Source organism: Fonsecaea monophora, assembly GCF_001642475.1.
Source record: "Fonsecaea monophora strain CBS 269.37 chromosome Unknown Scaff1, whole genome shotgun sequence".
NCBI lineage: Eukaryota > Fungi > Ascomycota > Eurotiomycetes > Chaetothyriales > Herpotrichiellaceae > Fonsecaea > Fonsecaea monophora.
In genome coordinates, this window is record NW_019173932.1 from 221,434 (window position 1) to 246,544 (window position 25,111).

General features: G+C 53.2%; 9 protein-coding genes across 9 annotated transcripts; 5 read left to right on the top strand and 4 right to left on the bottom strand.

Annotated features, from left to right (window-relative positions):
- Positions 1-362: 362 nt before the first annotated feature.
- On the bottom strand, positions 363-1,372 carry AYO21_00076 (hypothetical protein; the record flags this gene model as incomplete). Its single annotated transcript, XM_022650068.1, has 2 exons — positions 363-1,115; positions 1,193-1,372. The coding sequence occupies 2 exons, from the start codon at positions 1,370-1,372 to the stop codon at positions 363-365; spliced, it is 933 nt and encodes a 310-aa protein (XP_022517394.1).
- A 408-nt stretch (positions 1,373-1,780) lies between these two features.
- On the top strand, positions 1,781-3,067 carry AYO21_00077 (hypothetical protein; the record flags this gene model as incomplete). The annotated part of the gene is made up of 1 exon (XM_022650069.1): positions 1,781-3,067. The coding sequence occupies one exon, from the start codon at positions 1,781-1,783 to the stop codon at positions 3,065-3,067; it is 1,287 nt and encodes a 428-aa protein (XP_022517395.1).
- A 326-nt stretch (positions 3,068-3,393) lies between these two features.
- AYO21_00078 (hypothetical protein) lies at positions 3,394-6,687 on the bottom strand (the record flags this gene model as incomplete). The annotated part of the gene is made up of 6 exons (XM_022650070.1): positions 3,394-3,539; positions 3,589-3,672; positions 3,726-3,772; positions 3,830-6,192; positions 6,248-6,435; positions 6,492-6,687. The coding sequence occupies 6 exons, from the start codon at positions 6,685-6,687 to the stop codon at positions 3,394-3,396; spliced, it is 3,024 nt and encodes a 1,007-aa protein (XP_022517396.1).
- An 882-nt stretch (positions 6,688-7,569) lies between these two features.
- On the bottom strand, positions 7,570-10,362 carry AYO21_00079 (hypothetical protein; the record flags this gene model as incomplete). Its single annotated transcript, XM_022650071.1, has 1 exon — positions 7,570-10,362. One exon carries the CDS (start codon positions 10,360-10,362, stop codon positions 7,570-7,572), a length of 2,793 nt encoding a protein of 930 aa, XP_022517397.1.
- A 1,130-nt stretch (positions 10,363-11,492) lies between these two features.
- AYO21_00080 (hypothetical protein) lies at positions 11,493-12,488 on the top strand (the record flags this gene model as incomplete). The annotated part of the gene is made up of 1 exon (XM_022650072.1): positions 11,493-12,488. The coding sequence occupies one exon, from the start codon at positions 11,493-11,495 to the stop codon at positions 12,486-12,488; it is 996 nt and encodes a 331-aa protein (XP_022517398.1).
- A 450-nt stretch (positions 12,489-12,938) lies between these two features.
- On the bottom strand, positions 12,939-14,182 carry AYO21_00081 (hypothetical protein; the record flags this gene model as incomplete). Its single annotated transcript, XM_022650073.1, has 2 exons — positions 12,939-13,248; positions 14,010-14,182. 2 exons carry the CDS (start codon positions 14,180-14,182, stop codon positions 12,939-12,941), a joined length of 483 nt encoding a protein of 160 aa, XP_022517399.1.
- A 1,005-nt stretch (positions 14,183-15,187) lies between these two features.
- On the top strand, positions 15,188-17,958 carry AYO21_00082 (hypothetical protein; the record flags this gene model as incomplete). Its single annotated transcript, XM_022650074.1, has 2 exons — positions 15,188-17,231; positions 17,279-17,958. The coding sequence occupies 2 exons, from the start codon at positions 15,188-15,190 to the stop codon at positions 17,956-17,958; spliced, it is 2,724 nt and encodes a 907-aa protein (XP_022517400.1).
- Positions 17,959-19,540: 1,582 nt separating this feature from the next.
- Positions 19,541-20,467, top strand: AYO21_00083 (hypothetical protein; the record flags this gene model as incomplete). Its single annotated transcript, XM_022650075.1, has 1 exon — positions 19,541-20,467. One exon carries the CDS (start codon positions 19,541-19,543, stop codon positions 20,465-20,467), a length of 927 nt encoding a protein of 308 aa, XP_022517401.1.
- Positions 20,468-21,436: 969 nt separating this feature from the next.
- On the top strand, positions 21,437-24,577 carry AYO21_00084 (hypothetical protein; the record flags this gene model as incomplete). Its single annotated transcript, XM_022650076.1, has 1 exon — positions 21,437-24,577. One exon carries the CDS (start codon positions 21,437-21,439, stop codon positions 24,575-24,577), a length of 3,141 nt encoding a protein of 1,046 aa, XP_022517402.1.
- Positions 24,578-25,111: the final 534 nt, after the last annotated feature.

Sequence of the window (25,111 nt, forward strand, 5' to 3'; positions counted from 1 at the left end):
AGCGACCTGACCACCCTGACCTGCATGCCACCCAAACATTTCTTGAGCTCTATAATACATTTTACAAGGTTGGTTTCCGGGCTTGCTTTCATGGCCACCTGAATAAAGAAGCGCCTGAATCCATAGTTCCCGAATCCATCTTTTGGTCTTGGTTATCCACTCCATGCTCTTCGTTAAAGCTCAGGGCTCCACGATACAAGTACGTCCTGTGCATGTGCAACGACTCAGACTTCCATTGCCGAAGAAACAGGGGTCGCGGAGAAGGCAAACGAGTCTCAGCTAGTCAGCCTGAAATCTTCTTGCAATGGATGCAAACGAGAGAAGCTGCCTTTGTCCGGGCACAGCCGTTTTGAGAATTCCGGTCATTGCTTCGCACCAAAGATCCTGCCGAACAATCCTGTCGACTCGGGCTTCCGCTGCAAACCCTCCAGAAAACGAGTCTTTTCTTCGTCCGTCGCACGAGGGAGACCGGCTTGCTTCCTCCGACGGCCTTCTTCGGTCAGAAGTTTCTGAAGCTGCTTCTCGTCCTGGAATATCCCTTCGCCAATGAGCTCTCGTCTTAGCCGGCCTTTGATATCTCTCTTGGTCTCTTTCTTCTCCTGCTGTGTGATTTTCTGACCCTTGCGCTCTCTTCTGAGCTGGCGGAGTTCCGACGTGGTGGCCTTGTTCACCAGACCCTTCCTCTCTGCTCTGGACATTTGGTTCCACTCCTTCAAAGGTTGTTCTGTTTGCTCTTGAGGGGCAGGAGGCTGAGCGGGCATCCCGAGTCTCCTGGTCGTGTGGATAGACCGTGTTTGCTGTTGTATTTGTTTTTGAGTCGATCGCTGACTTTGTTGATGAACCTGTTCTCGGGCCCACTGCTGGGCCTCCTGCTGTGCCTGCTCCTGCTCCTGCTCCTCCCCCGCCTCGCGATTCTGTTCTGACGCCACGGCCGCAAAGCGTCGACGCTCCTCTTCTTGATGAGCCACAATGCCGTCATACTCGAGGGGATTGATCTTTTTCCAGGTCCTCAGGAACTCGAGTGCATCGACCCGTTGCGGCACGTACGTGGTCCCGTCGGGGCGGTCCTCGGCCCTGCTTTTCGGTTCCATCTCCATCGTCACGAAGGGCGTGAGCTGATTTTGCAGTAGCGGACATTAATTAGCGACTGCCACTTTTGCGAAAACGTTTTTCGTTGTTAGGAGGAACTCACTGGAAAGTCTTTGATCTCGGGCATATTCCAATGCACCGTCTTCCGCCAGTCAATCACATATCGCCCGAATTCGGTGTGAGCACCCATTGCTCCAGCCCGATTTCCGCGGTAGAATCCACGGCCGACCTGTTTGGTGGTGAAGCGCAGGCGGGCGCACAATTGCGGCGAAGGCTTGACCATGGTGACTGACTAGTCTTGGGGGGGTTCCTGACGCCCCTCGCGTGTTTCCTCTAACTATAAAGTCATGGGCTTCTTGGAACTGGCTGAAGTATAATGGAGAGAGAGGGCGAGGACTTTTGGCTGGCGCAGGCTCGGAAAAACTGTTTTGTCGTCCTTTTGAGGACGATGATCATGCCGTCCTAACAGCCCTTGCACCCCAAGCTCCAACGCCTTCTCCCCCCAACTCCGAACCTCGCGGCCGCTTATTGGTCAAACAGTTTCCCACATGTACTACTTCATACTTGGTTGCGCCGCCCATAATTTTGCAATACCAGTCTACGTACATAGTATTGCAGCTCCTCTTCTTTTTGTAAAACCTGTCCTCTACCCCTCTCATCTGCTCATTCACCGCCCAGATCGACCATGTGAATGCCGCCCCCAGAAACGAATCCGCTACACATCTACCGCGCTTGCCTGCGAGAATGCACCTACCTCCCACTCCCGCAATGTCGGACGTACATGAGAAAGTTCACCGTTGATAGTTTCCGTCGCTGGATACCCAGAAACAAGGGCCCCGAAGGTAAAAGTCGCACAGCCCGGAGAGGAGGAGGAGGAGGTGGTGGTGGTGGTGGTGGTCGACAACAAGATCTCCCCCCCGAGAAGGTGACTCGACTACTTCACCAGGCGAGGAAGCTCGCCTCGATCCTCCGCCATGCGAACCAAGGATACATCAACCCGCTGGAGAACGTGTTGCGCATGACCTATGGAAGAAAAGGGCCTAGGAAATATGACCTTTTGGAAAAGTTCTTACAACATCCGGCCGGCCCAACTTCTAAAGGCGATCAAGGGCCTTTGAAAGACAGGGAGAACCCGAATCCCTCGACTGCGGAAGCGCCGCTCACAGATGCCGTCCGTTCTGCTGGTCTAGGGCTGGATGAAGTGCTGAGAGACGACGCGGAGGAGATCTCTGAAAGCACCACAGATAAGGAGACCCTATACCCTTCGTTGCTCCCTACAGTCACAACCGCGCCCCACGATAACTCCGCTCCCCGGTCCTCTACGAAGCGAAAACTGCCGAACGATAAATGGAAACACGAGATACCCCCGCGCCTCCTCGCCCTGATCACGTCGCAAGCGGGTGAACAAATCTACTTTACGCGTGTCGGCGCCCATCTGAAAGTCAAACCAAGATTCAACCCTCCCCAGACGACCATATGGGGCACACCCCTCCCCCAGTCGCGATACAAAAACCTGCGCATCAAATGGTACAACCACAACATCAAGGCCGTGCTGCCTCCTTTGCCGGAAGACGAGTACCAGGAGCTCCATGATCTGGTAAGCGGGAAAAAGGAGGTGGGACCGTTTGTAACGCGTCGGAGGCCGACACGGACATCGACAGAGGACATGGAGCAAAGCTGGCTTGAGAGTCAATCCTCTTTGATATTAGAAGGTCCGCAGCCGGGGTCCCGCCTCAAGGATTGGCACATCGGCCGCCCTCACGAGATCACGCCTCGACTTCTCCGAAGGTTGCTTTCCCGCGTGGTATTAAAGCAGACTCCCTTCGCCAAGAGTGCGGCTCCCAACACCAAGGAAGCGGCGGACATTGGGTTGGTCTTCTACTGGGACGATGGCATGTCAAGGGACGAGATGGAGAAAGCCCAGCGGAAAATATCGGAATCACTGAGAGGGCGGCAATCCAGGCTTTTGTTTGGATAATGAGGTGCCATCAATGGGAGCGATGCTGAGTCGCTGCCGATCGATACGAAGTCTATTAGCGATGTTGATATCGACTATGGGCTCACCAAGGTTCTGAGACGTGAGTCAGAGAATGGTTTCAAATAACTCCTACTTTCACCTGTGGCTTGCCCGAGAGACGACCAGATGTCCAACTGAGACTGTCAAGCCGTCGTAGGGAAGTTTGTTGGCTCGTTTCGGTCACGGTAGCCAAACACGCTTCCATACATGTCTCAAGCCACACTTGACACGCCTTGTGAAGCCATAAACTCCGCAGAAATCTTCTGGCTTGCCATGCTTGTCTATAACTATGCGCCTCCCAACAGAGCACTCAATGCAATGTACCATGTCAGAGATGCTCCACCATCTATCCAACCCATGTCAAAACTAGGCTGGGTGAAGAAATTGTACGCTGCTGTCGGATTGATGATGGCCAAATTCGCATAAACAATGCCTGGGAGTCGTCAGTACGGAGCAACATTGATGGCTTGCATCCGGCTCACCCTTCCAGCCACCAGTAATGTCTGTAGCCTGTCGAACGGCGCCGTCTGCAAAATACGTGATCCATTCTTCTGTCACAAATTGTTCTGTCACAGATGAGTTAGTTTGGTGCACACCTCCAGTTGGTGGACGCTCTTACCCGTCCGAGTCAACGTCGAGAAAGGCATGAGAGGAATCATGTGGATGCTATACAAAACGTCAGTAATGTAGCCAGCGGACAACGGTGAGGACCACGTATAATACCCTTGGACATAACTCAGATCAGTACCAAAGTAGGTGACATGATCCGCTTTGTTCTCAAATAGGATGCCGGTGACTTTGTTGCCAATGAAAGCCGCAGGCTGGTTGGTGTTGTCCGATGTCATCAGGAAATAGTTCTGTAGGCTTCGTGCCAGAACAGCGAGCATCAGATTCCCCCGAGCTTCCATGGAGGCATCACCGACTGTCTTGCCCCACATCTTCAGCCCGTACGCAAACATGGCATCCTCGGAAGACGATTCTTCATCCTTGCCGTCGCCCGATTCAAAAAGCCCTTTGGCCCAAGAGTGTCCGTGGTACCAATCAAAGGATCGGAAGACTGGGAAATACTGATCCAGAACGCTGGGATTGGAGACGTCGCGAACTAGAGCGTTCACATAGTCCTTGTTCTGATTGAGCCACGTCGGATCGAGGTAGCCGATGACAGCGGCGGCGTGGAGGAAGTAGCCATAGTGAAAGTGGTGGTCGTTGTAGTACGAGTTTCCAAAGTCCACGCCAGGATCCCCCGTCACATAACTCGCCGAGGACACAAGGCCCTTCCAGTCTGTGTCGTAGAGCAAGGGGAACTGTTGTTGATTATTTGTGAAGACGTCGAAGCAGCTTTCAAGCTCAAGTAACGCGGCGTTGGCCAGATCTTGCTGGTTCGCGAGATCATGCATAGTGTAAACAAGCTGCGCAAATTTACTCAGCGCTTTGCCACTGTAATACATACTGTTGAGGTTTGTTTGGACCGACATGTTCTGAGAGGCTTCGGTAGCAGAGACGGTCTGAATGATGGAAAGCGCTGCAGGAGAGAGTGTACTCGCGCCGTGAAAGTTCGGGGAGTTCCCTGGTCGCCATGGTGCGAATCCCAGAGAGATTGGGAGATTTTGCTCCTCCAATACCCAATAGTCACCCACAACAGCCGTCGCGTTGCCCTTGGTCGTGGTAGCTAGCTCAATCGCCGTGACATTACACTGAGTAGAGAAGTCGAAGGAGTCACGGTGGTGAGGGAGGGCAAACATGAGAAGAGTCGTGTTGCTGGAATATACTCCGCCCTTGGACCAGGACAAGCTGTACTGAGCGGTCGTGTTCTCTGCAAAGCCAGAAACATGTCCGGCAGTTGGATAGGCGCCGACCGCGTCATCATAGATGGACTCCAAGCTATCGTCAGAGAGCTTTGCAACCTGTATGTCCCCGTACCAATTCGGCAGGCCTCGGAGAACGGTACTTGAGACGAGCTGGAAATTGGGTGTGAGTCCATTGGCTGGTATAGCATAGATCAGCCACAATTTTCCATCTTCTAAAGTGACCCTGTATTTGAAGATACCCGGTTTTGGTTCACCTGCTGCCGCAACATTCCGGAAGAACACACTACTTTGTATCGCTGGCTGCAGATTGATGTATTGTCCCGTGACAAACGCCATCCCCTGGACCACCGGCATGGTCAGCACTGAAGGTGAGCCCGATGACGGCTGAAGGTGAACGTTGGCGGAGAAAGCCAGCAAGGAATCTGTGGTCAGAACTGTGTTTGAGCCAAATTCAACGGCAGACAGGATCACTGACTGGATCCCGAGCCCATTGATGTAGTAAGATGCCGGTGCATTTGGGATAGCGGTATTGTTCGGCCCAAAATGCTTCTGGCTGTCGTCCAGGTGTGATATTGCCATTCCCCAGCTCAAGGAATTCCCGCTCCCTTTGCTCCATGCCAGAGAGTAGGGCATCACAAAGCAAGGGGAACCTTGGGAGCCCAGAACGAAGTTTTGGTAGAATTTATTGGTCTCAATTGGGCCCCCAGCATCGACAATTCCGAGCCGCGGAACAGGATGTCCGCCTCTTTGTTCGATGTTATTGGGAGGTTGTCCTAGTGCAACAGGTTGAAAAATGTCCTGTCCAGAGCAACCCATGCCCAACAAGCAATTCGGACTGACCGTAGGGAGATTTGAGATGGAACCGAGGGCCGTTGTCAAGGTAGTTGCTACCGTCCCAGTCACTGTTGATGACGCCGTCAAAGTGGTCTCGACAAGTTCAGTCCCGGTTGTGGTAAAGACCGTGGTGCCTGCGGACGATGTCGCCACAATGGACCCATCGACAGTAATAGTGGTGTTGAGGACTGTAACAGCAGTGATAACAGCAGTTGTTTCCACAGCCACGGTTGCAACGGTTTGTGTAGTTGAGAGACTTTCGAAAGTTGTCAACGGCAATGTGATGGTCTCGGTCACTGTACTCTGCGCACTGATCGCTGTTGAACTGCCAAAAGGGCCAGTGTTGTTCAAAGGCTCTAATGTGGGCGAGGCAACAGTCTGAACACTTGTGGGAAATGGCTGTACAGGAGGATTCCCTTCAGTTTCAAGAGTAGTGATAAGTGACTGGACCAATTAGCTGTCTGATTGATGGGGAACAGGCACGAGAGGATGAACCCACTCCTGTAGTGTCTGGAAAGCTTTGGCTGGCAGATGTCACAGTAGGAACTTGTGAGGAAGGCAATGCGGTGATGGTGATAGTCTGGATACTCAGATGCGGATCGGCAAATGTGATCGCAGACGAATAGCTTTGTGATTCGACCTCTGCTTCGTGCGCAACCGGTGCATTGTCTGAGTCGAGGGTATCGCCTGTAAAGCCGCGTCAGCGCCACCGACTGTCCCTACCGAGCGAGGAGGCAAGTTACCAGTCGTAAGGGTTGCATCAGCGCCTGGATAAACGGATACAAATGTTAGCAAGCCACCACCATAAACATCTTCATCACCTCGACTGCATGCAGGATCCAAATCGCTTGACCGACCAAACAATTGACGAAAAGGTAGGGCCGAGGCAAATAGCACCTGGAGTATTGTTAGCAAATATGCGCTGCATCGATTGCTCATGACAGCAGAAGAAGCCAAGATATAGTCTTCACAAGGGGCAAACGTGTAACTCGGAGCGCGGCACAGGGCTAGGCGGGTTGCCGATGTGCGAAGATGCTGAAAATGACAAGGTAATCTGCTCTGTTTGCAAGTTATGCAGCGCTCCTGTACGAGGTATTGTTGATGTTCACTGCCCAAGGAATAGAGCAAAGCCACAACAGTAGGACGAGACAGGATAATCTTGGGAACGAAGCTGAGGCGCAGAGGCAGAAAGTAGGCGGACAAAACAGTTTTCCAGATCGAGATAGTACGTGAGAGAGTGGGGAAGAGAGTCCAGGCATACCAGAGCGAGGCTGATAGGCTTTGACGAGAACATGCACGGCGAAGGAGGCGGTCTGTGCGGCGGCTTGGTCTAGGAGGCACGAGCGTGGAGGCGAGGTGCGACTGCGGCAGGACTGTGAATAGAAATAGGAATAGGAAAAGCGACAAAAGAATTTCTGAAATTAGGAATAAGGGCTGGGACGATGTACAGATGAATCAAGGGGTTTAGAGAGTGCAAAGAAATAACATGGTTGAGGATGAGATTGGGAACAAGACAGAGTTGTCCCGTTGATTTGAGCTGCTGTCCATCGTTGCTTCCAAGATATCGGGCCGAGATCTTCAAGGACGTCGTACGTAAATGCTGTGGTGGGATAGGAAGAGGCGAGGGTGGTGAGGCCGACGGCAAGAGGTGCCAGGTGTTCCAACGTGATGGAGAGAAAGAAAGAGGCAGTGGAAGATTTCGCAGATGTTTTGCGTCGATATTGCAGTCGCGATCACGCGTGGATGCCAAGACCCGGCGGAAACGGATTATCCGATCCTTCAGTTCAGCTCCGTTGCTGCTTTTCTTCTCTCCCAATTCCCTTATGCCACGGGTCGTGCCATGGGCTGGATGATACCCTGCTTGATCAACACCCGCGGCTTCGTGCTGTCCTGGAACGTGGTCTTTGTCGTCCATTCAGGTCCCAAGGGCAGGCGCAGCGATCGTTCATACTGTTGTCGTGACTCGAATGGATGGGGTAGCTCGCTGGCCAAATATTTGCCGTTCTTCTTGACACGCTTTTCATTGATGATGACCTTTTCCAGCTTGGAGTCTTGTCGCTTTTCTTGGGCAACACCCTTGACCGTCGTAACGAACCGTCCCCGGGCTCTTTTCTGTGCTTTCTTGCTGATACCCTCTCCTGCCCAACTTCCCCAGCCAGGAAGGGTGTTGTCAACCACTTGGTCTCCTTCTTCCTCCACTACTTCTCTCTTTTCTTTGGCAAACTCCTGCTGAATTTCATCCGAGCCCGTAAAAATCGCTTGTGCAAGAGCGACTCTGTCATCTGGCTCATTTTCTGATTCGGATGGAACAATTGCATCGTCGAGGTGGCTCTGTGGCACCCGCGCCACCTTTTTGATCGAGTATCCATCGTCTCCGGCTACGCTATGTAAAGGATCCTGGCGTGACAGGTTGTCATTGGAGTTTAGTCTTGCCATCTGCTTTGCTGCGCCGGGGCGCTTCAACGACGGTTTTGATTTGATTTCTTGGTTTGCGGGTGCGGTGAGCGGTCGTGCGTCGCCGTCCATTCCTCCTATTTCGTCTTGAGCTCTTGAATCTTCAACCTCAGCCTCTGAGTCACGTTCCTCAAACTCACTCTTAGAAACGTGAACTTGAGGCTTCAGAGGAAGATCTCGGTTGCCCACTCCAAACTTTTGACGTCCCACTGGGGTTTCATGATCGAGATGCCTCTCGCCGACCGATCTCCCTTCGTCGCCATGCAGACTTCGTCTTAGGTTGCGAATCTCTTCCTCATTGGCAGCTTTCCTCGCAGCTTCTGCCTTTTTCATAAACGCCATCGAGCCGAGTCTCGTCTCGAACGCATCGACTTGATCGCGTTCGACATCATCGAGCTTCATCTCTAGCCTCTCTTTTTCGTCATCGGAGCCAGAGAACCCTTCGAAGCCGGAAGACTCTGAATCAGACACGTCTGACCCTGCGCTCGCCTTGCCTGCAACTCGCCTGCGAAGTTCTTCATCGCGCCTTGCAAGGTCAGTGACTCCGTGTCTGGCATCCTCATCCCACGCTGCCCTGCCTGTTGTCTTGACGCTTTTGGCCCATTTGCTCTCCCTGTGACGCGCTCCCATTCGTTCCTCAGCACGCCGGCGCTCATTCTTTTCTCTTTCTTCGTCCGAATCGATTAAGCCCTGCGCTGCTAGCAGCTTTCGATTCTCTTGATTCATATTCTCGCGTTCTTTGCGATGGACGCGCCGATATGCCTTGCTTTTGATCTTCTTGATCCGTCGTGCACGGATCTCCTCACGAAACATGAGATCCCGCATCCGCCGCAGTTCTGCTCTACGAGCTTGGACTTCCGCCAGCGGCATTTGCTTCTCCTGCAGTTCCTCGAAGGCATTTTCTTGAGCTTCCTGGGCTCTGCTAGCGTTTGAATGCATCCCACTTTCCATCATGATTTGGTGGATCGTTAATTCGAGCGAATTCATAGGCTCTGCAGTCGAGGTCGGTCCCAATTGCTTATTGCTCAACATACCAGCTGCTGCAGCATCAACAAGGGGGAATGAAAGGTGCTCTGCGCGTCGGTTTTGCTTGACACTTTCAATCCACTTGCCCAACTCCTTTTTCGTCTCTTCGTATGCTGCAGAACGATCAAGACGATCCTGCTGCCTTTTCGCCAGAGGCGGGGCAAGTTTTCCCGGAATCCCCGCTGTGTAGGCTTCATTGCCCCGGCCCTCGCTGCTCTGTAAGATTTTCAGAGATTGTCTTTGACGAGGGTCTTTGATATATTGTAGAAGCTCACTGGGTGAGATTTTCGCAGTGCTGAGGCCAAATTGAGAGGGCATATTTGGGAGGTTTAGACGATGTCGACGTTTGATTGTAGCCTGGCTCTTGTCTCCATCTGATAGCCCTTCCACAAAATTCTGGAGCCTAGAATGATCGCCTTCGTCTTCTGAAAATGACAATTCAGACTCGTCGTCTGATTCCTCGTTGTCACCGAGTTCAGACAGGGAGTCTTCGACTTCATGGTGATCATTGTCGGTGAGCTGCACCCCGGATTTTGGACGCCTTTTCGAAATTTTGTCTTGATCCTGGTCGTCCATATCCCAGGCCGTGGCCAAGTCCACAGCCTCATCCCCAAAGTCATCATCTGGTTCGTCGTCGCTATTCTCGCTCTCTTCCTGCGCGTTATCCCCTTCATCGAGGTCGACTCGAGGTTTCATGGAAGACCCCTCGTCCCGCCGCTTGGGCTCCGAGGATGTTGTAGTGCTTCCGCGAAATGTGAAGTCGGCAAACTTTTCTTCGTCGCTTGCGCCAAATGCGTCTTCGCTGTCAATGTCACTGTCCTCATCGTCCTCATTTATACCAAGATGCCATCTATTGCCCTCGAGGTCCGAACCTTCCTCTTCAAGCTCATCGGCAGCCGTGGTAGCAAGTTTCCTCCTCTTGGACGAGCGCTCGTCTGCGTCTGTCCTCCCGTGTGGGTCTTCAGAGTCATCGTCGACCTGCCCGAGCCGATGTTGTCGAATCTTAATCTCGTCGGGATGTTCTCGCTCCGCAATTTCCAATGCGTTCAGTCCGCGGTTTCCGGTAGGCTTCCTCTTAGCGGCGGTATACGACCTGGGGGCATGAGGTGGCCTCCCGTGCGCCTGGCGAGGCATTGTGATGTTGGAATTGGATAGCTTGGAGTCACTGGGAGTGATTGCGGGTCGTGGTGTTGTGCACAGGAAAATATAATCATGAACGCGGAGATAATGATTTTTTAGTGCGGGGATAACAGCCCTTGGCGACCATCCTAAAAGGGGCCGTGGAGCTGCCAAGGCCGCGAGGCTACGAGGCTGGGGAGAGGAAGGGGGTGAGCGATGAGCCCCAGCTGTCATATCTCTCACAGCTAATCGTCCCGTGGATCGATGAGTTGACACAGACCTTCCCTCAATAAGTATCTCCTACTGCCGTCGGAATATGTTCGGCTCTAGTCCGATGAATTGTCGCCGTTCGGAATGTGTGGTCGCCAGTGGTCGCCAGATTTTGACACAACAGAAAGCCCTGGATGTCTCGGACAAAGGGGATATGTCACCTTCAGAAATTTGCAACCATATTAACAGTATGGTGAGGGAATGGAGGGGGCTACCCGATACAATGCCACTTGACATATCGTCCGTTCCCGGGGAGGAATGTGCCAAGTTCAGAGCACAGATCTCAATGACAGTAAGGTCCACAAGTTCTTAGTCCAGGACCTACCTTTGTACCGTGTGTTCGCTCAGGAGCTTTGATGCCCGCGACACTCGCGTTACATTGATGTTTGCAGCCAAATCCTCGGCGAGGGTATAGAGGGAGGTTGGGCCTCGATTCTGCTCGAAGAATGCTACCGGATTGTATCTTCTACAACAAAGGCGGTCTGGAAACTTGAATACCTGTCGTTTGCGGAACTCGATTCTGCCTTTGAGGCGGACGCCGAGAGTCTCTCCAACACTCTGTTCACCTAGCTGCGACTATAAATTCCCGGAATCCCTGTCCTCTGCTGCTTGTTACTCTCCCTCTCCATCCTTTCTTCGGATAGCTATCACGATGATCGATTGGTACTGTGAAGACGGGAACGAACCCGTCGAACACGACTATACCCATCCAGAAGCGCCACTATGACAACATCAGGGCCGATGTCCCCAAAGAATGGCAAGAAGTCGGATGGGATATACGCAGCGGAAAGGATCCGCCAGTTGAGTTATGCTGGGCCTGTGGCTGGACTACGTACGAGCAAGACTGCAGTAGCTATTCACCGCGGGTCAGAATTATGCACGCTCGTTTCAACAAGGGGTTCTGGGCAATTGGATCCAGGTGGCTACTCAGGGATGAGACAAACGACCACACACGCGGGAATGAATACATGACATGGAAGTTTCTCAAAGAACAACCGGGTCTGAATATCCCTTTGGTGGAAGAGATGATACCCTTGAGTAAACCTCAAGATCCCCTACAATTCACACTCGTGTCTCGAGCCCAGGGGAAGATGCTAAGTTCAGTCTGGGCCAAATTATCTCCTGAACAGAAAGCAGGCTACAGGGATCAAATGGTGACCATTCTCAAACAATTGCGACAATTCACCGCCCCTTATCCCCAAAAGGTCAATGGCGACAAACTCCATGATGCTCTCATCGCCGCCTGCCCGGGCTGTGATCCTCCCAGCTGTTTCAAAGTGGGACGCACGGACGAGGAGTGGCTAGAGGACATTTCGGAAACTGTCCGTGGCGGGCTTTCCTATATTTGGAGGACCAAAGACGAGAAAGTGATTGAAGAGAAGCTTCAGAAGCTAGAAGACGACTTTCCAAGAGGAGGGCCGTATGTGCTGACCCATGGGGATTTGGCCCTGTGTAATATCATGGTCAAGGACGACAAGATCATTGCGATTATCGACTGGGAAAAGTCTGGGTACTTTCCTTGGTGGGCAGAGAAGTATTTCTCTCGAAGCTGGACTTTGGATGACCAGCGTGAACTTTTTGAAGGTGTTTGGGAGAGGGTTGCTCCAGAGTTGGCGGATGGTCCTGCCTGGGAGGCCCTGGTTGATCCAGTACATAAGATCAGAAGAGCCGTTCTCAACTGCAAAACTACCCACAAACCCCCTCTCCCTCCGCTTTATCGTGGGCCTTTCTGCAAATGCCGCCCTTGGGGCCAGCTACTCCGATCCCGAGATCGTGGAGCCGAGAATGTGCATGAGGTGGTGGAGTGGAGGAACAGCTGCACCCCAGGGTCGAGCTCCACCGGTGGCCTTGACCGCACTGAGACAGAATAGGAGGAATATCAACGGCCAGGAAACGCCAGGTGCAAGAGAGGTCTTGGTGCGAGGGGGATGACATCGCAAATCCTCGTCTCAGCAGGGAAGGGATTGTATGCAGAGTAGGAGTTTGAATGTTCAGCAACATTGTCGGGTAACCTTGAGAGATTCTCGTAACAGATTGTCCTCTTTGCCTGCTCTCCTTTTCCGATAATCCCTAAGTCACAATCGCCTTCTCCTCCCATCATGCATCTCGTGGTTGGTCAAGCAATATCCGCATAGAATTCGCCATCGCCATCCTTCATCCTCCATCACCATGGTCCATCACCACCCTCAATCTCTCATCGTGTTGCATATTGCGTGGTGATCGCAACATCCAGCTGATCTCCCCATATCAAATCTTATGCCAGACCAAGGTTCCTGTGGACTCCAGAGTAAGTTGAAATTCAACCAAAATAAATCGGAGGGTTAATACTGACCAGAAACCATGGTGTCACGTGCCAAAATTCGGTCCACCGAGCTGAAGAACAGGTCCTTGCAATCTTGATCGCCATCGGTCCAGTCGAGGATTTGCAGACGTTTTGGGCTATTCGATGGGGTTGCGTAGACGCAGAACTTCTTCTCCATTCGTCCTGGGTCATCTGTCACCGGCATCTGGATCAACAGTAGCTGTTCCTCATCATCGCCCACGAAGATGGCAGCTCGGGTACCGCCGTCGAGTGATTCAAAGGCTGCATGGAAAGAGGATTTTGGAGAGCGGTGGTAGATAGGAGCCTTGCTGCCAAAGGCATAGAAGTCCCATTAGAGCTTCTCCTGGTCGTCGGTCAGCGTTGGCAAAGTCAACCCCTCGCAGACGTTGCATGTTGTTGATAATCCAGCGTTCTGATTCGAACAGAAGAGACACTTTCTGCGTACGAATGAAGCCATTGGGTGGGATCGTAAATGACGTATTTGGTGTGCTATTTCCAAGCAATGAACAGGGTGCGAAGAAGTCGGTGGATTCAGATCCAATAAACAAATTTGTGGAAATTTCAGAAGTGAGATGGCTCAATTATCGTGATTTGCTGGCTTTATCAAGGCGCTGTCTTCAATATGGTCTTTTGTTTCCTGGATCCTCCACCTGGCCAAAGAAGCCCAGCAAACAATTGCCTTGCGACAATCCTCAGGCGGTCGTAACGCAAACATGTAGAAAGCCATTTTCAACCTCAACAATCCCCGTCTAAAAGGATCAATGCAGAGGATGGGGATATATGGGCCGTCAAACTGACAGGGCAAGATGCAGACTCCCGTGGGAGTGGCTGTGTTAACTGTGGTTGAGGTGCCATGCGGCTTTGTTTTCTCCTGCAAGAAACCTTGAAGCAAGCGCCGACTCATTGCTCTTCACTAACTCTTTTGCATAGCAGCAAGCAGATGGTTCCCGTTCCGTCTGCAATGTTAGCTGCCATAATGTCTTTATTGTCACTGCGCAGTGGCATAGATCCGTTCGGCCGCTTGCGGGGGAAACGGATGGCAGATTCCGGTCAGAGGAGCAAAGCGTACAGTGTGACGGCGAATGAAGAAGTGGATGTCACCATGACCGCTGCAAGAGCCGCTATGCCTTTGATGTCGTCTACTGTCCTCTGGAGATGGAGAGTCAGAACTATCAAACACCTGTAGAGGGAGGGCAGCTGGCGATCCTTGTGCGTCACTGCGCAATCAGGCGGTGCTGACATCGTCAAGAAGCTCGGTAGGCAGTAGTCTTCACCAAAGCTGGCAGTAAGTCCGCGAACATTCGAGAGCTAGCCTTGCGAGTTGGTTGCTCGATCGATGTTCATAAAGGTCGCTGTACCAAGTCGCGAAAGTCTTTGAAATGCCTCATAGCCGGGCGCTGTGAGCCGTTGTGATAGCATCGCCCTGTCTGCCAACAGCCCCTGATGAATGGTTGAATGTATCCTCCACCTCAAGATTCCGCGTTTGAAACCCCTTATTGGTGTGAGGGCGGCATGTAGTCGGTGCCAAATCAGGAGAACCGAAAAGTTGAAGTCAGTGTGAGTTTTTCGGGTGGTGCGTGTAAAACGCGCTAAGGGCGACGCGACAAATGGGACAAATGGGACAAATCGAGCCAGAAGTAGAAGCAGCGGCCAATTCCCCCGCTCCACACTTCACTTGCTGCTGGAGACGTGATTCAATTTCGACTGCGCCCATTTCTTTCCTGGCGAACAGACGACCGACAACCTGCGCAAACCGCCTGACCAACTCTCAGACCACAGTTTGCAGCTTTTGACTGTGTATCCCACAACTACAGCAAAAGACTGCCACCGCAACTCCATCCGGTCTGTGTCCATGCGAAACATTCCCTTGCTGGTCGGCGCCGAGAAACCCTTCGACCATCCTTCCCGCGATACACACTAGCTTCACCGATATTGAACTTCAAAGGTCGACCCGGCACCGTCCTCATTGCTCTACCTACTGCCTCGACACTGGATCGCGTTTGATCGAGTTTGGATCCTTCGGTGAGCTGAATCTTGTACCCAGTCCCGCCAGAAGAGGAAAAAAAAGTAGTGCGAGGGGAAAAGCTACCTGGTAAAGGATCTCCTTTATCATTGAAAAGGAAGAACATTCCCCACAACAGGCTGGACAGCGCTGCGTGCGCACCCGACATGCGCTGACACGCAGTCCACATACCTATACCCGACCAGTTCACCGGGTCCGATTTCTTCTGACTCTTGTCGATAATGATGGCATCGGGAGGCATTCATTCAGGAGTCTATGCGCAACCCCCTCCACCTTTCCCTCAGCACGGCCATTCCACCTCTATGAACCCAAATTTTCCCCAACAACCTCCGCCCATGGGCCCGTTTGAAGGCCAGTCGATAGGCTCTACACCAGCACCCACTCCTCCACCCCCCAGACCTGCATCTCAGCACCAACATCAGCAAGGTTTATCCGCGCAGCAACAGATGGTGTATAGTATGAACGGAACTGCATCCATGACCAATGGAGGGATGATGGCACCGCCCAATAGCTTCGGTACTTACTCGGAAGCGAATGCGTTCGCGCAACCCGACTACTATGCGAACGGGCTCAAGCCACAGATATACACTGCCGTCTACTCCAATGTGTCGGTTTTCGAGATGGAAGTCAACGGAGTAGCTGTCATGCGACGCCGAGCAGACTCTTGGCTGAACGCGACCCAGATTCTCAAGGTGGCGGGGGTGGACAAGGGCAAAAGAACGAAGGTGCTCGAAAAGGAAATCTCGGGTGAGCATGAAAAGGTCCAAGGTGGCTATGGAAAGTATCAGGGCACTTGGGTCAACTACCAGCGCGGTCGAGAATTTTGCAGACAGTATGGTGTCGAGCAACTGCTCCTACCACTGTTAGAGTATGACATTAATTCGGATGGTATGCCTGGAGTCTCCCAGGGCATCGAGACGCCCACTAAGGAACAAGCCATGGCAGCCCAGAGAAAGCGAATGTATGGTGGCGACAGCCGCGGGGGCGGGCATCCGACTGGGGGCACCTTTTTCAAAAGCATGTCCAGTACCGCAGCAAACGCTATTCATGCCTTGAATAGAACGAGGCTCGACTCTCCCAATATGGAGGGACGACGCTCCATCGGCCCCAGAAAACAGTCCCAATCATTTGGCTATAGCCAGGAGACCATGTATGCCAGCCAACAGAGCATACCGAGTATGACGAGCCAGGATAGTTTCGGCACAAACGGAGGGATCATGAGCCAAGGTGCGAGCTTCGTGGATTTCCCTACGACAGATTCGCAGGAGCCGCCGCGCAAACGCGTTCGACCTTCACCACAGTCATCATTCCTGTACGATGGCGCTATAGATCTCAGCATGCAGGACAGTGTCCCTACAGAGCCGAACGTTTCATTTTTTTCTCAATCAGGGCAAGCTTTTATCTCTGCGGATCCGCTGCCTTATGGCCTGGAGCCACTTCCTCACCCATCTGGACCTTTGGAGGAGCAAAAGAAGGAACTCTTACTCGACCTTTTCATCGACCCTTCACGAACAGATTTTGACGACCATGCAGCTTTTTTGCGGTTGAGCGGCGATGAGTATGAGGTGCCTATCGATGGCTCATCTAATACTGCGTTGCACTGGGCGGCCACGTTAGGTCGAATTGCTCTCGTTCGAAAGTTGCTCGAGAAGGGATTCAATATGAGGCGAGCAAACAGCGGCGGCGAAACAGCATTGATCGCTGCGTGCCAGGCGAGAAACAATCTCGATCAGGGTTCTTTCCCTGCTCTGCTGGAGCTTCTCGGTCCGAGCATCGAAGTTAGAGACGGACGTGGGCGGACAATGCTCCATCACATCGCCGTTGCCTCTGCGATAAAGGGAAGGGCTGCAGTCGGGAAGTACTACCTCGAGTCTCTTCTCGAGTATGTGATTCGACAAGGCACATCGTCAAAATCAAGCACGCAGTTTGATGCGACGGGTGGACTCAATAAGCTGAGCCAGACAAACCCCATGACACTAGCGAGATTCATGTCGGAGATTGTCAACGCACAAGACAAAACAGGAGATACAGCTTTGAATTTGGCAGCAAGGACAAGCACGACTACTATCATTGATCAGTTGGTTGAGGTCGGTGCAGATCCGCACATCAGCAACCGTGGTGGCTTGTCTCCGGCAGATTTTGGGGTGGGTGGCGGACCGGTCAACTCCCACATGTTTGACCAAACGTTTGCAGCGTTCGATCAGCCTTCGGTGGCGAACGGGTCAACACAGAAATCCTTCGAAGAGGCTCAAGAAGGACTCATGGCCTGTAAGTAATGTGGCACCAAGTATGTTCTGTGATGCTAATGGTAACAGCGATACGAGAAGTTCTCGCTCAATCCGAGGCCGACTTTGCAGCTGAGATGAAGGAAAGGAAGGAAATCCTAGACAAAACCAATGCCGCGTTGAAGGAGTCGGGCAATTCGCTCGCAGAGGAGCGGCGGCGGCTAGAAGAAAATCAAGCCAAAGTGCGGGAAAAAGACGAGTTAGAGCAGAAAATCAGCAATCTACGTCGAGCGGCAGCCAAACTTCGCACCGAGCTGAGCGATGCCAATCCGCTCAACACGATTCAAGACAACGTTATGGTCGGAGAAGCGGATAGAGGCCTCGACCTTGAGGGACAACTGCCGCTCGTGACACAGTTCTTCCCTGATGGCGAAGTCGACGCTGGCCTGATATCATTGACACCGGAGCAACTCAACCTCTTGGGCAGCCTTGAAAGAGCGGAGGTGGTGTCGGGGCGTGTTCAGGTGTATCAGCGACACAACCAACAATTGGAGCAGACGGCCAAGGTGCTCAAAGCCCACAGTGTGGAGCTCGAAGCACGGTACAAGAAAATTGTGAGCCTGTGTACGGGCGCCGATGAAGATAAGGTTGACGCCTTACTGGACGGACTCGTGCAAGCGGTTATAAGCGAGCAGAAGGATATGAGCAACAATTCGCAGCTAGGCCGAGTACGGGACTTTTTGAGGATGGTGCAAGGGTCTCAAAATTAGGTCATGTGTCCAACACAGAGGGATTGACGGGAATGTCACAGGCGACGAGTGTTGTTGAATTCAAACGGCACACGGGGCTTCACAGCGCGTTTGAATCTGTGTGGCCAACTCTGTGGAGGCTTTTGCATAATGTATCGTGGCTGGGGGTCCAGCTGAGCAACAAATATCGATTCAATGAGCCGATATGCGCAGTGTCTATGCAGTCAATGTTCATCTACTATGAGTCTCACTGGTAACGCGCGCAAAACGGGAAGAGCACGGAAATCAACCAAGTCAGCCTCGTTGACAATAACAACGACAAAGATGGATTCAATGCCAGCCTCTGGACTGCGCGGTTAAGTCAAGAATAAACACGGCATGGTCTTCTTTGGGTCGGCGATGGACCTGTCAGTTTCGGTTTTCTAATTGCCATTGTGTGATGGTTGGATGAGAAGTGCTGAAACGATCGGCCTCGAAACAGGTTATCGGATGTACTTGTAGAGACGGGCCGGACGAGGGAAAAGGTCGGACGCTGGGCAGCGAATGGATAAAGGGGGTCATTTTCCACGAGCGACCAATGGATAGAGCCGATGGCATTGTTTCAAGATTGCGTTTCTCAAACGATAGGCGGGGACGCCTCCTTTTGCTTCAGCCCCGCCATGCCCCGCTCAAGCCCCACCCGAAGCAGCCTCCTGTCCAATAATTCTGACGAAATTGACTCTATCCCCTGCCCCTGTCTCCTGTTGGCTGCAAGCCATTGTGTCGAATCTTCAGAGAAACCCCGCCCCTGCCCCCCCTTCAAAGGTCCACTCATCCCTTCTCCTGGACCTTTCTGTTGAGAGCACACCGACATCAGTGGCACGACGAAGTACGAGGTACTACCAACTCGGTACTTCTCTAACCTAGCCAAGTATAGAAGGCTACCTATCATTCGGCGAATTCGCGCTACCTTGGCACCATGCAACCTCTGTTGCGACATCCCACTTTCGCGTTTCGTGCTGCGCCGTTCACCTGCTTCTGTTGTTTCACACCAGAATCCACTTGTCTTCTCAACTATCCTAAGCGTGGCCTACTCCAAGGTAACCCGTCGACAAGTCTCTCTCCTTATCACCCTTCGGTAGGTACCGAGGACTCCTTACAGACCACAATGGCCCAGGTTGGCCAAATCGACACCCACAGACCAAGTCTCCATCGCAGCCCACCCGACCATGTGTCAACCCTCCTTGGCCCAGGGAGTTCCCCTACAGTAAATGTTTTATATTCACCTGGGGGGTTCCTCCTCCTGTACTCGGTAGCTGTCACACTAATCAGACCACTCTCTTTTTTCTTTGCACCGGGCCTCCTGTCTGTTTGCTCTGTTTTTTCCTTGTCCTCTCCCGTCGACGACCTTCCATGCTCGTGGACAGGTTCCTCTCCCCCGTTTTCTGAGAGCATTCCTCATTCTTTTCTGGCAGTCGCTGGCCGTGCCTCCATTCCTTTTCAGCAAGCAGTGCTTGATCCTCGCATCACCGGTCTCGACGACCACTTTTTACCACATATCCAACAATCACTACCGAAGGAAAACGATATCAAACCCCCTTCCGGAAAGCCTCGGAAACCAAAAATGCATTTGACAACTATTATTGCTTCGGCGGTGTTGCTCTTGGCCGAGGTCGACATCATCTCGGCGAAGGCCATTCTCCATCTGCCCGATGCTATCAGAAGGAGAAACGCCTGGGAAGATGGGATGGAGAAAGAGGCGGATAAGATTCTGCGACGAGAGCCGCAATCCTCAACCGGCTCTCTTTCCGTGGCGGCTCCAACGGGAGCGTTAAATGAAACGATCGCGACGGCTTGCGTCAATAACCTCAAATCACTCACTTCGGTCGAGAATGCTGCTGGTCTCGCCGCGTGCTACAACATCATGCAGTACGACAGCAAGCAAGGCGCCTTCGAAGCGGATCTTCGACTCTATTCAATGTTTCCCCCGACTGGAAACTTTGAGAATGTGCCTATCAACGATATCATGATCAGCTTGACCTATCCCGCGAGCACCACGTTTCAGTCGTTAACCAAGCGGAGGAAGCGAGATTTGGAAGCACGCCAAAGCAGCATGGCCGAAGTACAACAATACACCCTCTTTGGGACGTTTGAAAAAACCCTGGATCTCGCCATGCTGAATGACACCCAAATCATGTCGCTGATGCTGCCGGACATCAAGCTGAACGCTGCCACCAATTCTCTGACGCCTATCAACGCCAACATCAGTGCAGCGGATGGCGCCTGGTTCGTGGTGGGCCAATTCAAGGACGAATTCAAGAACGTCCTCGTTAGCCCTTCTGTGGCCGCCGCGGCCATCACTGCCGCAGTTCCTTTCGTCCTCCCAGGCACGAGCCTAGGCATCTTCCCCACGGGGTTGATTGTCACCTGCGCGTGGACATTCTTGTTCTTCTTGGCCTACGGACTGGGCACCATTGGCCGGATCCAATATAGAAGTGTATATAGAAAGAGAAAGGCGGCCCAGGCCGGTCGAACTGGCAAGCGGATATAGACAAAAAAGCCCTGGTACTGAGATGATTCCTTTTTTTTTTGGTTGGTGGAGCTTTAGCCAGCGACCGACCGAGATAGGGGACTGGAAGGAGAAAGACGGAGCAGATTTGACATTGATACTTTTTGGGGAGATACCCTCGCTTTTGTATTGTGAAACAGTCTTTTTGAACCCACAGTCACATATGGAAATTGTACCAACAGCAGCAGTGACTCAGATGACGATTTTGACCATGTTTTCTGCTGGTGGACGAAGATGATGAAGCGTGTATGTGTGTGGTTTTTTTTGGTTGGACATGAGTTGAAATGAAGTGAAATGAAGTTGCAGTGAAATTTGCACACGTGACCACACCAGAAACTTTCTTCCCATCGACATTTTCCCCGCTGTTGCTGTTGCTGTTTGCCCGTTGCGTTCATTCTTCTCCTCAGAAAACGAGCAATAGGGCTGACGACCATCTCTCTACTCCTTCTATAATGTCTCTTCTGGTCCTTCGCAGTGTCTAGAGGATGAACCCGACAGAGCCTCTTCTGGGAGAGTCGCTTTCCTTTCCCCGACAGGTTTGTGAGCCCAAGTCCGGTACGGGCATCTCATTTCCTGCTAGAAATTTCGACCCTCGAAGAAAGAGAAATTTTCGGTGCGACGCCTGATCTTCTAAATGCGCTATTCTTCAGAGTGCCCTCTTTCTTTTCCCCCCAAAGATCCCAAAGTGATTCAAAACAGCTTGTAGGGTTTGGACGGCATCATATCACATCACGTCATCCCCGAGAGATATTTATCGTCGCACGCATACAGCGACAGGGAACACCAGCGGCCAGAGACGAGGTTGGACGCTGGTGGTCTGGTGAGGAGGCTGTTGATCTAGCGGCGACGCAGATCTCTGACGGGGGAACTTTTACGACTAGGGTCTCGAGCCCTCTCTCTCCGCTGGAAATCCGCCGTGAGTCAGAGGTCGAAGGCAAGCACGTCGCCGCAATGGAACACCTCTATCCCTATCCCAAGATGGGGACTTCCTTTCTCGAAATTCTGCAGGACCCGTTGACTCGTAAGTTGCTGGGGTTTGAGGCCTTGCATGCAGAACCAGTACCCTTCATCAGTGGGGTCACGTCGCGGGTCAAGTTTTTGCTGAACGATGCCATGCAGCAGCTCTCGTTCCTCAAGATTGGATATACCGCGCTCGAGGCCTTCTTACAAGCCAACTGTACTGGACCTCCCTTGGATTTCAACACGGACGAGGTTATATTTCCGGACATCTACCGACACGAGGACATTGGATCACTGAAACAGGCACTGTTCGAGTACCTTTCCGTTGATGGCTCTCGTCCCTACCCACTGACGCCGCACATTGAGCTCTTCTGGCTCGCCAAAGTCATCTTGTCGAATCCCACACTGGCTGAAGCTGGTTTCAACGGCCGGCGGGCACGCTTTCGAGTCAACTTCTGGCACCAGAAACTCCTCTCTGAAGAGTCGCCGTCCCTCCGGGACGCCATCTATTTGGATGCCGAGGTCCTCGAGCGCCAACTTACATCTCGCTTGGCATTTGGGGGAGCGGCTGCTGAAGAACATTTTGTCGAATTCCTCATCGAGCGAGCGGTGGTTCGAACACACTACGGCGACGATGCGTTGGCGAGGGCAGATCTGGCCAAGGCCGCAACGACGCGACACTTTCAATTCGTGTTGACTGGCGCATTGGGCAAAAGGACGAAATTCCAGGACCGGGATATCAGCCAACTCGTCGTTCTGGCCAAAAGTCGGGATCACGAGCCTGAACCGTACAGCAGTCGTAAGGGCAGTAGAGCCGAGGCGGCAAAATCTAGCGATACTATCGCAGAGTCTGACCGTGGTGAAGCTGTGAGTACGTCCAGCAGCGCGGCGACAAAACCCGAGAATTTGCCTCTCAACGACGACACTCTTCTGGAACGGATCGAGTTCCAATCCGCTGATTCAGCGGTGCCGGTGTCTGAAGCCACAATGACGCACATTGCATCCCCTGACTCGAACATCCCCTCCCAACTCGCATCTCTTGATCCGGCCAGCCAGCCGCTCCTCTACCCCATGGACAGTATCATCCTTCTTGCCACCGCGAGCAGCATTACCAATACCTCTCCAGATGACGGTTTGGTGAGGGAAGAAACTCTGCCTTATGCGACTCGAGTCCTGGAAGGCGGGTCCTCTAATTGGCAAGTGTATACCCAAGCTCTGCTGGTCAGAAGTAGGATCGAAGGTTACCGATCCCGTACCGCGGAGAGGGGGCTGTTACAGTTGCAAGCGCTGGTCGATCAGGTCATTGTCGAAACGACATCAGATCCCACAGCTTCGGCATCAGATACGAAGGACCGAACGACGTCCGCCACAGAAACAGCAGACCCGTCAACAAAAGGCGCAACCACGTTCCTCCCCAAGGGGAACCCCTCGGAATCCGCGTCCGTGGCCGAGCGTCTGAAGTACATATACCAACTCGCCCCGCCGCTTCGATGGGAGCTAGAGGCTGAACTCGCCCAGCGCTGGGCTCAACTGGGTGGCCTCAAAACAGCGCTGGATATCTACAACCGACTGCAGATGTACGCGGAAGTGGCACTATGTCTAGCAGCGACGGATCAGGAGGGCAAGGCTTTGGAGTTGCTCAAGGATCTGTTGTTTGAGGATTCGCAGGCTGCAGATGCTGACAGAAAACTTCGCTCTCCTCCACCGGCAGACGCTCCCCGCCTCCTTTGCATCCTAGGCGACATCACCGATGATCCCTCCCACTATTCCCTGGCATGGACCGTCTCCTCGAGCCGGTATGCCCGTGCACAGCGCTCGCTCGGCCGGTACTACACTAAGAGACGCGACTTCCCGCGCGCCGCAGAAGCGTACACCCTCGCGCTGGGTATCTCTCGCCTCGACCGGGCGAGCTGGTTCGCTTTGGGGTGTCTGCAGTTAGAGCAGGAGGAGTGGATCTCCGCGGTCGAGAGCTTTACCCGATGTGTGCAGTTGGACGACAGAGATGCCGAGAGCTGGTCAAATCTGGCTGTGGCGTTGTTGAGGCTAGACAAGCCCATGGCCGCGTTGGCCGATGTGCCCGAAACAGACCGCGAGGACACTGCAACGACCACCGCTCCTGGGCCACTCGACGACGAAGAAACCATGGTCGACACGGAAGCTCACGCCGCTTCGGAATCTCTTGCCAAACAGAAGATCGACCCGTACCGGCATCTGCGGGACGCTCTCCGAGCCTTGCGCCGCGCGGCGACCCTGAAGAGGGACGACGCTCGGATCTGGGACAACTACCTCACAGTGGCGGCGAGCATACCGCCATCGGCGGACACGCCGTGGGGGGAAGTCATCCAGGCCATGGGGCGCGTGGTGGAGCTTCGCGGGAAGAAGGAAGGAGAGAAATGCATCGATCTAAAGATCTTGGGCGTCCTCACAGACTATGTCACAGGGACCTGGACGTACCCACCGACAGGCGGGGACAAGGACGAAGGCGGGGATGGGCAGGACCACAGCGTGGGTGTTGCCGACGAAGCAGGGACTGCCCGAGGGGCGAATCGTCCCGAGGAAAAGCGAACAGAGCAGAACGGGCAAGTCGAGAAGGACGAAACATCGCCACCGGACCCCAACTCGACAACAACCTCGTCGACCACGGCGACAGCGACGACGGAAAGAGGGAGACTGCCCTACACGGCCCGCTCATTCCTGCACCTGATCGACACGCAAATCGCGCCGCTCGCGACCTCTTCGCCCGCGCTGTGGACGCTCCTCTCGCGCGTCGCGCAGTGGCGCCGACGCCCGCACGCGGCGCTGCAGTGGAGCGAGAAGTCGTGGCGCGCCCAGCTCGCGGCCGTCTCGGCCTCGGAGGACTTTGACACGGTGGCCCGCGACCAGTGGCGCCGGGTGGTCGACAAGACGGTGTGGATGATGCAGCGGTACCGCGACCTCGGCCCGCTGCAGCGCGAGCGCACCGGCGGCGCCGTCGAGGCCAAATGGCGCTTCAAGGCCCGCAGCGCGGCGCGCAGGGTGCTCGGCCGCGGCAAGGCGTGGGAAGAGGTCGGCGACGAGGACTGGACCAGGCTGAAGAAGGCGATGGGCGATCTTGACGCCGATGCCGATGCCGCTGTCGCTGTCGCCGCGTGATAAATACCCCCCCCCCCCCCCTGGGAGAAAAAAAAGTAAATGCTAGTACCACATATGTAACAGAATATCACACGCACGCACGCTCCTCGATTCTCTAGTTCTCTGTTTCTCTGTTGTTTCTCTATTCTCTCGAGGCCTTTCCCTGATATTAATCGTCGGGTATATCCCGAATCTGGAGTCTGGAGTCTGCAGTCTGAAGTTCTAGATTCCTTTGTAGGCAAGGTTTTGACCTTTCACGGTTTTAGAATACTCGGTGTAGTGGCTCAATGGCAGAGAGAGAGAGAGAGAGAGAGGGAGAAAAGGGAATGAGACCAAGGTATTCAGGTACGTAAGAACGAAAAAGTCCTGCTGTCTCATAGTCGGTACTGTTGGTATATCAGTAATGCGGCACGCCCATGACAGTCACAGGTCAGCCGACAATGAGCCACCGCTTGGCCGCCATATCATCCCCTTTTTTTGGTTGGTGTCTTAGCCGTACAAGGCTTTATTGATGTATTAACAGCAATAGGGGTATCCAGACTCCAGAGTACTTGG